This window comes from Phycodurus eques, chromosome 15 (assembly GCF_024500275.1).
Source record: "Phycodurus eques isolate BA_2022a chromosome 15, UOR_Pequ_1.1, whole genome shotgun sequence".
Taxonomy (NCBI): domain Eukaryota; kingdom Metazoa; phylum Chordata; class Actinopteri; order Syngnathiformes; family Syngnathidae; genus Phycodurus; species Phycodurus eques.
The window spans coordinates 22,684,611-22,698,678 of record NC_084539.1 but is presented as its reverse complement, the minus strand read 5'-3'; the positions used below and the strand labels follow the sequence as shown (position 1 = coordinate 22,698,678).

The 14,068-nt window shown below is 45.6% G+C and overlaps 1 protein-coding gene across 3 annotated transcripts in view; it reads left to right on the top strand.

Moving 5' to 3' along the window:
* Positions 1-5,235, top strand: part of ap3b1a (adaptor related protein complex 3 subunit beta 1a) — a 40,419-nt gene extending 35,184 nt beyond the window's left edge. For 2 of the 3 annotated variants that reach the window (XM_061697779.1, XM_061697778.1), the window contains exon 28: positions 4,468-5,235. In XM_061697779.1, coding sequence (XP_061553763.1) covers positions 4,468-4,645 — 178 coding nt within the window. In that variant the 3' untranslated portion in view covers positions 4,646-5,235. The other variant, XM_061697780.1, reaches the window with a different exon arrangement.
* Positions 5,236-14,068: the final 8,833 nt, after the last annotated feature.

Below are 14,068 nucleotides of genomic sequence, written 5' to 3'. Positions count from 1 at the left end.
TAGACTTAAACAAACACGTGCAAATAAATGGCTTTTCTTACCATTCAATTGTTTACATATTTTTATATGAAAACACAATTAAAAATCAATGACAGTCATGTTATTTTACATTTAAATGAAAGTAAAAACTAAACTAAATCCTCTTTCCCACAAAATATGTATTAAAAAAAAAACCTTTATATAAAATAAATACAAACAAATGCCCTTTCCCCCAATGTAAGTTTTTGAATTAAAATAAAATATAGATACTCTTTTCCTTATTTTTTTTTCAAATTTGTATTTCAAACCATCACGATAAAATCAAAACTAACCAAACCATATTACTACGTTAATTTACACATTTGAAAAGGTTAAGGAAGAAGTAAAAGCATTTGATGTATTTTTTCTTATGTAAATGCCTCGCAATGCTATTATATTTCACATTTTTGAAATAATAAAAAGAAATACTTTTTTCCCACAATGTAAAAAAAACATTTAAGTCAAAATAAAATAAATACGAATAAGTGCCCTTCGGAGTCTAAAGTTCTGCTACTCGTCTAGAAATCAGAAAACCGTTTCGGTCCTGAAATGCTAATGGGATATAAAGCCAGTCGGGCTCTGAAATCGACAGACTCGGGTCAAATATCGGAGCAAACACGGCGAAGCGGCTTTCGGCTGTTATGCCGCACACAAATGGAACAAGTTGCCAGCAGAAGTGACGTCAGCCCCAAGTGGGAATGTTTTCAAGTCCGCCTCAAAACCTCACCATGCGTTTCCACTTTTAAATGATATTTCTTTTAATTGTATTTTTTTCTCTTTGTTTTGAATGTTGATACGTTGTTTTTTTTCTTTGTTTTTAAATGTGCAAAGCACGTTGAGTTACCTTGTCTATGAACTGCGCTATATAAATACATTTGCTTTGCTTTCCCTATTTTTCAAAAAAAACATTTTCTACGGGCTTCGATTTTTGCTCAAATAAATTTTGCAGTATTTGTTTAATTAAAAAAAAACGAATAATGAATGAATAGGTGGCCTTTCCGCAATGTCAACAGAAGCAGTTCGCCCAGCGACCAGCGGGGCGCAGCGCTGCCTCTCCCCACTCGAGAGAAGCAGTGGCGGGCGGGGGGGGGCGTGAGGGGGAGTCGGGGTCGGGGGGGGGGGGGGGGGGGGGGGGGGGCGCCTGCCGACGAAGCCGAATTGATCGCTGCGAGGGACGATGGCAATAAATCAAGCGGGAAAGCAAATGTAGAAAAGGCTGTTCTTGTTTGTGTCCAAACAAGCGGAATCAAATAAACGCGCTCCATTTTTCAGTCCGTTTGAAGGCAAATGTGATGGAGCGTTAGCCGCCCCCAAATACGCCACCGCTTGGTTTAGAAAAACACAATTCAATTAGGATTCAAACCTCAAGCGAGACGTTTGTGCCGTTTGCTTTTTTTCCTTTCAAGCCGCTTTGACGGTGGCCAGCGACTATAAGGCGAATTGTTAGAATTTTGCATAATCGTCACCTCTGGTCTACACATTAGTCTGAAATGTGAAAGCGACACACAAAACCTTTCGGCGTTTTTTTTCCAACTTCTTGCCAGACGGCTTGCAAAGAGTGCAAAGCCGAAGCCGTCAAATGCCGATGGCTCACGTCTGTTGGAACGACGACCGAAAAGAAGTCGAAAAAAAAGAAGTCGAAGTGAGTTGAGCGACGACGCCTGCAATCGTGGCGGAATTCACAGCCGGAATTCTCGCTTCTCAAAAATGGGGAAAAAAGTATCCATTTGTGGGAAAAATCCGAACCCGACTCAGCAGCTCTCGTGGTAGTCGTGACGGGCGAAGTCCGGCGAGTCCTCTGCGCCGCGCTCCCGCTCCGAGGCCGCGTCAAGGCGAGGCCCGCTTCATCCCGGGCGAAGGGGAGGCAGGCGGCGGCTCGCCGGAGGGCCCCGCAGATCGATGCCCGCTCGGCTTTGCTATTCGCCGAATACCGATGACCCGTTAAGCGCGCCGCCTGGCGCCACCCGACCCGGTCTTCCAAATGCCGGCCCGACTCGCCGTGTTGCGAGTCCACGCAGAAAAATGCCATTTTTACCGTATTTCCTCAAAATCGCGGCCCCGCCGACCGTAAAATTCGCTCTCGTAACGCCGTCGGTTGCGTTTTCGACACCGTTCCCATCGTTTCGAATACGCGACCGACGAAGGTACGGGACTTGAGCTTTCCGGTGACATTTCAGGACGACTTTAACGTGCGGCGCTGGAGCCGAACCGACAAATTCACGGCAGGTGTTTGATCCGTGAACCTTTCCACGGAAATCCACGTTCATGTCTTTCTGTGACTCTTCCGGTTTCTCTGTCGCAACCTGCCGACGACAGCGTGTGACGCTCGAAGCTCAGCGCCGACTTCCTGTTTGAAGCCTCGAACTTTTAATCACTTGTACGTTGTCCTTGTTTGCAACGGACCACTTCGCTTTTGGCCGGGTCGCTCCATGTTGGAGACAACAACAACGGCACTTAAAAGAGAATGAAACAACATGTTCAACGGCAACGCACCCAGAGTATGTTTGAAAAGTAGCAGTTGTTTGAACGTTTTGAGGTAACATTTACGCTCATTTCTGTTCGTCTATCTATGGCATTTCACATTGCGTTAGCATTAAGCTGAGGGATTTTGATGAATTGTTCAAGTTCAATGTTTTTTTAGCCTTGTAATATACAATTTTCAATTGTCTTTTGTTTTGTTCATCAATGGGGTGGGTGTAAAACAAAACAAAAAAGTTTTTGAATGATCTCGCTTCCGTTACCGTCTACGGTGTTCCACATTCTGCATCGGCATTTAAAAAGATTACGCTCGGTTTGAACACCGCGAACGTGATTAATATTCCGGAAATAGATGAATCGCAGTCGAGTAAATAAACGAGCCTCTGTTTGCCGGAATACAGTATTTACACTTGGAGCGGCGTCTCCGGAGAGCGTGGATAAAAGCGGCCTCGGGGTGCTGTTAACAGGCCGAGTAAACGTTAGATTTATTTCCTAAATCCATTAGCGGGGGGCCGCCGCGTGTACGGCAGCAAAAGCTTTTGAGACGTGATTCGGCCCGAAGAGGCGTCAAGACAAGTGGCTAATATTTTAATTAAGGCTGAGGGCGGACGATAAACTCCCTCTGCTCCGCCGACGCTAATTTAGACGCTCCCCGGAGACCGGCGCGGTCGCTACGGGAGCCGGTCGCGGTCGCATTGTCGATTTCGGCCCTCCCCCCCCGCCGCGACTCCCGCGCTAATTGGCCGACCCGCCGCCTCGACGTCTCGTCCCGTCCGCGGGGGCTCTCGACGGGCTTTGGTCGGGCCTAAGTGGTCGCCTTTGTGGGCTGTTTGTCTGGCCTAAGTGGGCGTCCGCGGGGGTCTTGTAGTGCTAAATGGAGGCAGATGGCAGGGAGGGGGGGGGGGGGGACCCCAAGATGCAGCAGCAGGAAAAAGGGCGCAGCGGGTCACGGCCTTCTTGTTAGGGCCCTCAATGGCGGGACCATGTGCGCCGGGACGGTTTCCACGGAAACGACAGAATGGGAATTCCCCCGGCGGGACGGGCGCGCCCCGCGCACTCAATAGACGGCCACGGTCCATCAAATGAGTTTTCAAGTTGGCTTTGAGCGGGGGCGGGGGCGGGGGCGGGGGCGGGGCCTCGCGCCATCAGCTGTCAGTCGGCCGCGCTCCCCGTCAGCAGCGACGTCAACGACCACCAAATGTTTCCTACTTTTCTACGCTGTATATTCTTTGACGTTATGTACCAAATACTGTTTTGACACTTGTACAACGTAAATGAATGAAACATGGGTTTGCTTTCGGATTCGGTGCAATTTGTTTGTTGGTTGTCACCAAAAAGTAGGATTTTTCTACTTAAACTATGGCGCGGTAATTACCAGAAAAATACAAAGTATTTTATTTATTTTGCAGATTTATTTTATTTTTTTTATTATTATTATTTTTTTTTAGCCCAATAGCGTAATTGTCTAAGTCACTTTTTTGGGGGTGGAAACAAAACAAAAAACACACAACCATGGCTGAGATTCTACACCGACATAAAGAAAAAAGCATTTTTTTAAAGATTTTTTTTTTTAGAAAGTGCGTTGCTATTTTTTATGGGTAGAAATGACAAAGCAAATAGATCTAGCAATACCACGTCTCGTTGATTCCCGCCATTCAAACTAAAGTCTCCCGTTCGACATTCCAACAGTTACACAAAGTGCGGTCCTCGTACACGGGCTTCCTCCAATGTATGTGAAAGAATCACTGTCAAAGTACAGTTCAGTTGTGTTTAGCTTGTTAAAACAATGCATTTTCATTTAATCTTCCAAAAGCGTTTGTTTTGAAACTTATTTCGGCACAATTCTGATTGGCTTTTTTTTTTTTTTTTGATGACGACGCAGGCCTCGGAGCGTGATGTAAAATGCCGCGGAACCGCCGGTGTCGTTCCGACTGCGGCTTTGCCTCAAGCGTCTCGCTGTGTCCGGTGCAGGTTTGCGGGTCGTACGGTGAGCAGCCAGGTCCTGGTTCTGCTTCTCGTGGACGTGAAGGACGACGACGACGACGACGCCGGCGGCGGCGGCAGCGGCCTGCTCACCGTCCACACCGAGAAGAGCGTCGTGGCGTCCATGTTGCTGCGAGACCTCAAACGGGCCCTGGTCCGGGCATAGAGCTCGCCCACCCCCAGTCACATTAGGAAAACGTGACCTAATATTTCAGATCATGTATTAGGATTGTCCACAATTGCATTGGAGCAAATGTCCTTGAAAACACACTTTCAATATAAAGCTGTCCATCCAAGTGGCTAAGTTTCATATTTCGACATCAGTGTCGAACTTGAAAAGATTGTTCTCAGCGCCGCTAAGGTGACCGCAATTTCCTGGGAATTTCCACGGGAAACGCTTCTCGTGTGCCCAAATAATCCGTCCACCTCACACGTATCCAAATGTTGATTCGCCAGCACCATTACTGCACAGGTGTGCCTTTGGCCGCCCACAATAAAAGGCAAAAATGGGCAGTTGTTACTGTACAATTACGAGGGAAAAAAATAAAATAAACACTATTTCTGAGAAATAGGCCTTTTGTGTCTATAGAAAGTCACTTGGGTGTCGCAATGTACGATAGAAGCGATAGAAGTCACCTGACCACTTGGACCTGCAAGTATCAATTCAGCTTGTGGGATGATTTTCCCCTTTTACACATGAAGAAGGCTTGACAAGACATCTGTACATTTATACAAACATTTCAATTGCATCTCATGCGGAATATTTTTTTTTGTTTTTTTTTTTAATCAAAAACAAAACAAAACAAAACATGGCCACACTGTGCACCTGGGAAGAATTCACAGAGCTTCACGTTTTCTACATTTCATGCTACAGCCTCATTCCAAAATTCTCAAAGTGAAGCCCAGAGGCACAGATGCTTCACTTTTGTTCCATTATTTATTTTATTTTTAATGAGGGAAATTGCCGCTATTCCGCAACACACGCAGCTGGCTAAATGAAACGCTCGACTCGGTCCCGGGCCGCGGCCGACACCTGTTTGCTCGCCCGTCACGCCGCCTCGGCTCGCGTCCGTCACTGCCTGCGCGCGCCTTCCCCGGCGCAGCTGTTACACACGCGCGCGCAAGCACATTTTCACAGCGGCCGTGTTGACACAGTGCAAAATGGAATAAATAGTAGCACGTGTGCAGTGGATGTATAAATAAAAAAAAAAATACAAAATCTACACCCCCCTGTTCAAATCGATCAACGCTTCCCAATAGCCTTGCATGAAGCGACGAACAAAAAATGCTAAATTAAAACTAAATTCGACTAAATACTCAATTATGTTCGTAAATGGAAAAAAAATACACCTTATTTGTATGGGATGTTTCAGATCAGACGGCGAATTTTTCAATCCCGGAAGCCACGAATCGTTTTTGTAGTCAACATTCCCAAAAAATAAATACAATTTAAAAAAAATATATAATAATAAATTAAAAAAAAATAAGGCCACGGACGGAGGAATAAAATCATTACAGGAAAAGTCAACGTTCAGAGAGTAGTCAAAATATTGCAAATAAAGAGGTCCTACTTAGGATAAAAAGTATTGTAAGAAGAAATGTTTTGAGAGAAAATATTTTTAAAAAATTATATATAGCTTTTATGAGAACAAAACTGAACTAGTACAAGAAAAAAATACTATTAGGAAAAGTAGTAATGTTACAGTAAAAAAATAAAATAAATAAATAAACCCTTATTCGGATAAACATGTTTTGAGAATAAAGTCATTATACTCAAGAGAAAACAAATCTTAATATGACTAGAAAAAAGCAGCTGTAGTACTCGGGGGGGGGGAAAACGTTGAAATATTACCCAAACAAATTCTTAGTATTAAGATAAATAATGGTGATTTTAGAATTAAATCGTAGTATTAACAGGAGGAAAATCAGCAGATGACAAGAAAAAGACAGCCAAAATGTAAAAAAATGTTAAGATGGGAAAGCCAGAATGTTATTTACAGTTATGTGGAAAAAAAGGGAAATGGTGGTGGTGGTGATGATGATGATGATGATGATGATGATGATGTGACTCGGACTCCTTTTTTGGGAGGGAAACAGAAAGCCTTTTTTCCATCGGAATCATTGTAAGGCCTGGGCTAAATGTCTGAAATATAATTCACAAGATATAGAAACCATTCCAACTTCAAACTGATGAGCTCAGTGGGGAAATCTCAAAGTTTCCCCCTTCCCAAAATGTTCGAAATTTTCCAAATTCAAAGATTTTTCCACATTTATTTCCTCCTCCCGCATTTCTTGATTGATTCAAACCATTACAACGTCAAACTGTTACGCGCGAGTCGGGAAATCTTGGGAGCGACTTATCAAATTCCCAAATGTTCACAATCAAATTCCCAAAGTAAGATATTATGTATATGTATGTGCCTATTGACCTCCTTCCTCATTCCTCCACCAACTCAAACCACCCCAACCTCAAGTGTCACATATTCCATTTTAACAAATGAATATCGATTTTTTTTTTTTGTGCTTGATTTAGTTTTACTGTCGAGACATTTGACATTTGACCTTTGACCGCCCCCCTTCCACATTCCTCCACAGATTCAGACCATTCCAACTTGAACATATTTATCTCATTCAGGACATCTTGGGAGCTATTTTCAAAATTTCCAAGTTTCCATGCATCCGTCCATTTTCCCCCGCTTATCCGAGGTCGGGTCGCGGGGACGCCCGGACTGCCCTCTCCCCGGCCGCTTCGTCCGGCCTCTTCCTTCGCGGGCCAGCCCAAGGACGTAGTCTCTCCGGCGTGTCCCGGGTCGTCCCCGGGGACGTGCCCGGAACACCTGACCGGGAGGCGTCGGAATCCGATGCCCCGGCCACCTCAACTGGCTCCTCTCGATGCGGAGGAGCAGCGGCTCTCCTCCGAGAGCCTCCCGGACGACCGAGCTTCTCGCCCGTTCTCTAAGGGAGAGCCCGGACGCCCCGCGGAGGAAACTCATTTCGGCCGCTCGTATGCGGGATCTCGTTCTTTGGGTCGCGACCCGCGGCTCGTGACCGTAGGCGAGGGGAGGAACGGAGATGGACCGGTAAATCGAGAGCGTGGCCTTTCGGCTCGGCTCCTCCTTTACCACAACGGATCGATACGGCGATCCGCCTGTCGATGTCCCGCTCCGTTCTTCCCTCGCTCGTGAACGAGACCCCGAGATACTTGCACTCCTCCACTCGGGGCAGGATCTCATCCCGGACCCGGAGAGGGCACGCCGCCCTTTGCCGACCGAGGACCACGGTCTCGGATTTGGAGGGGCCGATTCTCATCCCGGCCGCTTCACGCTCCGCTCCGAACTGCTCCGCCGAGAGTCGGAGGTCACGGCTCGATGAAGCCGACGGAAGCGCATCATCTGCAAAAAGCAGAGACGCGATACTGAGGCCGCCAAAGCGGACCCCCGCTACGCCTGTTCTGACCAGGATCGGCGACAAAGGGCAGCCTCGGCGGAGTCCGACCCTCGCCGGGAACGGGTCCGACTTACTGCCGGATATGCGGACCGAACTCTGACTCCGGTCGTACGTTTTCAGACGAAAATTCCCAAATGATGAGAGAGTTTACATATTCACAGCTCCTGATTTCAAACTATTCCAAATTTCAACTGTTCCCCTCATTCAGGACATATTGGGAACGTATGGATTATTAGTATGTATGTATGTATTCGTGTTTGTGCACAGCCGCTCATCTGAATGCTAATTGTCCATTTAAAAATCCTTACGCGCACGCCCACAGCGTGACCTTCAATTAACCTACGCTTGGCCGGCCGGGTATTTTTATTTTTTTTTTAAAGGAAGTGGGGTCTCGGGCGGGGACTTAAATGCTCCTTTGTCATTGAGATGGCCTAAATGCAGAGTGAGGGTGGTTTTTCAATGGCGGAGGGATTACGTGGATGGACTCCCCGTCGGGACAATTATCACGCTAGTTAGCATGTGAAAAGGCCGCGCACATGTGGCCGAACGCACGCGGAGGATTACGCCCCCAGATCATATCATCGCATCCTAATCTCTTGATAATCCTGTTAACATGCTCGCGGAGTCCATTAAAAGGTCCGCAGGTGCTTTAAAACTCTGCGCGCACGCGCACGCGCACACGCACACACACACCGATTACAAACACCAAGATGTTCAACCAAACCGTGTCATTGCATCTAACGGAAGGAAGTGCGCTAGCCTAACGCTAACAAAGAATGAAAAAATGCCATAAATCGGCCGGAAAAATTAGCATCGATTTTACGGTCATTCTAAATCTTCCAATAATTGCTGCTTTAAGGCACACGGATCAGCAACACATACAAACAGAGCATCGAACGATATAGAAAAAGTCAGCACACCCCTCTTCATTTGCCATTTTTGGGGTGAAATAAATAAAAATAAAAAAAATTTTAAAAAAATGAGACCAAGATAAATCATTTGCAAACTTTTTTTCCACCATTAATGTGACCTATGACCTGCAAAGCTCAATTGGGTGGGGAAACAATTATTTTCATTTGATTGTAGCTGTTACGATCATTTTAAGCCTTTAAGCACTTTAACGCGTAGAGTAACAACACACACAAAGTGACACAAAAGACAATGAAACATTGTCTATTGCAACACCGAAGTTTTGAAGTCAACCATATAATTTCATCCAAAGTCTTAATGCTAACAGAAATTAGCCTCCATTTTAACCCTTCAAACAACGGCTACCTTAAAACACACACGGAGCAGACAGCGATACCGGCGGCCATGAAGGATATCAACACTGGCAAATGCTGTTTCAAAGGCAGACTTTGTGTTTTTCATGGAAGGCGAGCTGCTCGTCAAAAGGAATTCTTCTTTCCAAATTCCCAAAGTGCAGCCCGACCGTCGTCCCCGCACGCGCCCCTTCCTCCCTCTCGCGTCGACGCCGATTGGAGTTCAACTCGAGATTAGCGCACAATTATTCGCGCGTGGCCCTCGAATCGCGGCGCCGGCTCGCTTGAGTTAACGGATCGAGCGAGGGGTCGCCGGTCATCCGATCGGTCGCCGGCAAGCGACGCGCCCAAATGAAATGTCGGATACATATTTATATACAACATACATTTAAGCACGCATTCCCCTCGGAACCAAGCCAGAATTTCCCCACCTTTTTTTTTTTTTTTGGGGGGGGGGGGGGGGGGGGGATTTATTTATGGCTGCATCATAAATCAAAATGAAGGCAGAATGCCACAGAAATATACATCACGCACTCGCATATTCTTTTATGTTCCGTGTACTAGATCACAATTTGACATTTTTAATTGGATTACGTTGGAAGCTGGAATATTTGCTCAAACCTGCTGGATGTCACCAAAGAGTGCTGCGCAACGCAATTCAGTTGCTTTTTTTTTTTTTTCTTCCTTCAGAATAAACCTTTATTCTTTTTGGAGAGGTGGGAGCTATTTTTTCTTGCTTTTACGAGAATCCATTCACGTGCTCTTCAGAGAAAGTCGTAACCTAGCAGATTGTTTCGGGGGAAAGTACTCGTCTTTTACAATTTGTGTCAAATTTACAAGAATAGTATATTTAAAAAAATCATCTTACAAGAATAAAGTTCTGTATTTTTTCTCTAAAACAAAAAATCCAATCAAACTAACAATTAGAAGGCCATTTGAGAGAGAAAAAAATGCTTCGTCATTTGTTCAGGAATAAAGTCAATTTATTGTCAGTTGTCATTTTATGTGAATAAAGTGTCATTTTCAGCTTGAAGAGATTTCACTTATTTGTGGATTTTTGGGGTCCGAGCAACCCGCATGAGTCTCGGAAACCTGCCAATCAGTAGTCCTCTGAACTACGGAAAGATAAGTTGTATGAATGTCAAAAATGGAGTCGTATGACAAAACTTGAACACAAGTAAACTTGCAGGAATAAAAATAATTGTTTAAATGTTACCAAAAAAAGTCAATCTTCTCAAATCGTCAAATGTTCACGAATAAAGAATGTAATGACAATAAAGTTGTGTCCAGATTTCTGAGAATAAAAATCATAATCTAACTACACTGAGGGAAAACTACTTCATCGGTTGCACATTCAAATGGAGACAAGAATAAAGTCACTTTTTTCTTTTAAAAAAAACAAAACTCTATTTTTTTTTTCTGGAAAGGAGTCAAACTTATTGGTATGAAATCATTTTTCTTCGAGAGGAAATGATGGCAATCGGAGCAGATATTTTAAGTCTTTTTTCAAACATAATCTTGAGTTATTTTGGGAGGGAAGAAAGTCACTTTTTTCTCAAATGAGGAAATGATCAAATTATCCGATGAGGAGATTCATTTTTTTTCCAAGAAAAAAAATCCTCTGTTTTTGGTCTTTCTTTTCATTTGTGATGTTTATTATTTAGAAATAAATCAATCTTGTCATAATAGTCAGATTTCTTTTCAAGAAAAAAATTCATTTGTCATCTAAAGACATGTTTATTTTAGTCAGGAAAAAAAATCTATTTTAGATGAAGGTTGAAAATATATTTTTTTTTTGACTGCTGAAAAAAAAAGTAGTAATCTATGGATTCAATTGCCTTTTTGTTTTCCAACAAAAAAATGATCTTCAAAGAATAATAAAAGAAATGATGTTGCTTTTGAGATCTCTCCATCTTGGCTCTTGCTATTTATTTTGTGTCTTTGTTGTTTTGAAATCCTTATTGACGAAGAAGCAAGCGTGAACAAGAATGTTTCCGGGAAGACGCCAAAGGCGGAATTGTCCCGCCGCGGCTCAACTGCGGCCGACGCCGAGGACACGCTCAACTTCCCCCGCTTGGGCGTCCCCTTCCCCGCCTCCCGTCGTCTCGCCAGGATCCGATCAATCTGCGCCCTATTAAGTCTGTTCATTGATAATGCATACTAATTAGGCCGGAGGAGGACGTGATGGAAGGCGCCGGGTAGAAAGTCATTAAAAGCGCCGATTGGATCGGGGGGGGGGAAGCGGGTGATGCTTTCAATACAGGGACACCTTCCGGGCAAAATTCCCAATGTGCCGTGGAGACGCCATATCATCGTTGAAAAATACTTTGGACAGCCGCTCCACGTTTTCAGTCATTTCAGCTGAAATATGACACGCGCCACCAATGAGGAGGAAACGTTTGAACCGCTAGCAACTATCTCCATGCTGCCATGTAACGCCCGGCATCAGAAATGCGTTCGCGGAAATCCGCTCTTACGCTAATTCGAAACCTTCAAACAATCGCCACTTGAACTTAACAGCGACGGACGAGCAGCAACGCATACAAACGTGTGTGCTGAATCATTTCTTCATGAATATGTGACCTATCACCTGTAAAACGTGGTTTTTATTCAGGCCTGACCGATGAATTGGCCCGCTGCTGTGAGTCCTTTTCAGATCGGCAAAAGTGTCTTTCGCTTGCGAAGTGAAACCAAATACTCGCGGACAAAGTACTGGAAAATGCGCCAATGCTCTGCCTGTAATTCATAGCGGAATTTGTTTGAAGCGCTAAAATGAGGTTTTGTTTTTGGTTTTGTTTCATCAATCTGCTGATCGATCAGTTAGGGGAATTCGATTCTGTCGAACATCCGAACGGGCATCGTCCGCGCAAAACAACCGCGCCCCGAACCGGTCGCCGGTCCGTCGCGGGGCACCCATAGACACGGACAACCGTCCGCAGTCACCGAGCGGGGAACTGAACCCGCGCTGCGCGAGTGCGCCACGCCGCCGTCAGCGACTTCGGGATTTTTACATTCGCGTGAATGTTACGCTTAGCGACGTTCGATAGCACTCGTACTTTGGAGACGTCAAGTTCCGATGAACGCGATGACAGATCCTTGCGACCGGACCTTTGTTTTGCGTCTGACGCGGCGATGATCCCGCCGATATGTCGAAGCGCCGCGGCGTAGCGCCGACTGGTGGCGAGGGGGACTTCCTCCACGTCTGATTTTGAACTCCAATTTTGGCCGGCAAACAATCCAGCGAGAGAGAGAGAGAGAGATGACACTTGGGGCACTTGTATGTCAAGGTAGCATTTTAGTTCCCCCTCCGTACGCCCTCGACTGATTTCCGGGGGGGGTCAGCTGTCAAAACCAAACTTGTAAGCAAATAAATTAGTCCAATTCCACCCGGGTGGCGTTTTCTACGGGGAGTCTCCGCCTGCGGGGAATCCACGTTTCGGTGTGTGCGTGTGTCGTCTCCCTGGACACGAGGATGTGTCGTTTTTGATTAGCAGCCATGCAGTCGGCGTTGGAGGAGGAGGAAGAGGGGGGTCTGTCATGAGGAAGAGGGGAGATGTATTATTCATGTGCTCACCTGAGGGGGCGGAGGGGGGGGGGGCGTCCTCTCCCTGGAACGTCGGGGACACAAGACAGCCTGACAAACACACACAAACTGACACGTGTACACAATATTACAACACACACAAAAGCACACTCAAACGTCAAATGACCCATTTTTCATATCACTTCAAGCGTGTTGAGCGACGGGAAAACGGGAAAAATAATGACCGAACATCATTCTTTTATTCAATTATTATCAGAAAAGAAAAGAAAAAGAAATGTTCAAAATCAAAAGGACCAAAAAGACGAGTACTGTCATAAGAAAAATGTCAAAATGTCGACAAAAAACACAATTTGCTTTTTGAATGGCAAAAAAAACAAAACATTTTGTTTCAAAAAGACAAAAAATTGGCACTCAAAAAAAAAAGAGAAAAAAAGGTCATTGACAGAAATGAGAAATAAGACAAAAAACCTGGAAACATTTGTTTTGAAGCGAAAGATTTGATGAGCTTTGATGAACCCTTTTTACGGAAATAAAAATTTCGCGCCTTGCGAGCGCTCGCTGAACGGTTGGAAAGCATTCGAAGTGGTCGGAAGATAAGAAAAGCATGTTTGTCTCCTCCTTGGCCCTCTTTGGGATGATAAAGCTGAGGGGGTTGGGGGGGGTCACGTGTGGACCCCCGCCCCCCTTAATAGTACACACACACACACATTTGTAAGTGACCCGTTAGCGCGTTATGGATGTCCCCGTCGGCCGGTGATTTGTTTAATCCGTGGAAATGCTCCTGCCTGCCGCCGCTGTGTAAACAAGTCAAGTGCGGAATGAGGGCGGCGGCCGCCCGAGCGTGGCGGCGGGGCGCCGGGGGGCCGCCGGGGGGGGGGGGGGGGCTATTTATCAACGAGCCTTCATAAAATAGAAGTGTGATGACTTCATAAGGGCTCAAAGGCCGCAGCCAGTCGCACCGCCGTCACAATGATCCGGAGCGGCAATCGACCAAAAAAAGCGACGTAACGTAACGACGTTCATCAACCGCAGCAGTTCACGATCCACATTTCTCGAATCGCTTGGCACAAAAACAAACATTTGAAAGGAGTGCGCCGGAGATGCTGATTATTTAACGTATTCATGTGTGCAGACGTTTTTGGGCGACTTGAAGCGTTTTTGCTCAAGACCAGCCAATCGGAGGACGGGAAAACGCTGACGTCATCGGTCGCCGGCGCATCAAATTTGAAATCTGGTGGGTTAGTCTCCGGCAGCTGTCATCAAATTCATTCATTGTGAACGTGGCCACATATCGTAACACCTCCAAACATTGCGAGTTAGCATGTTAGCATGAGTA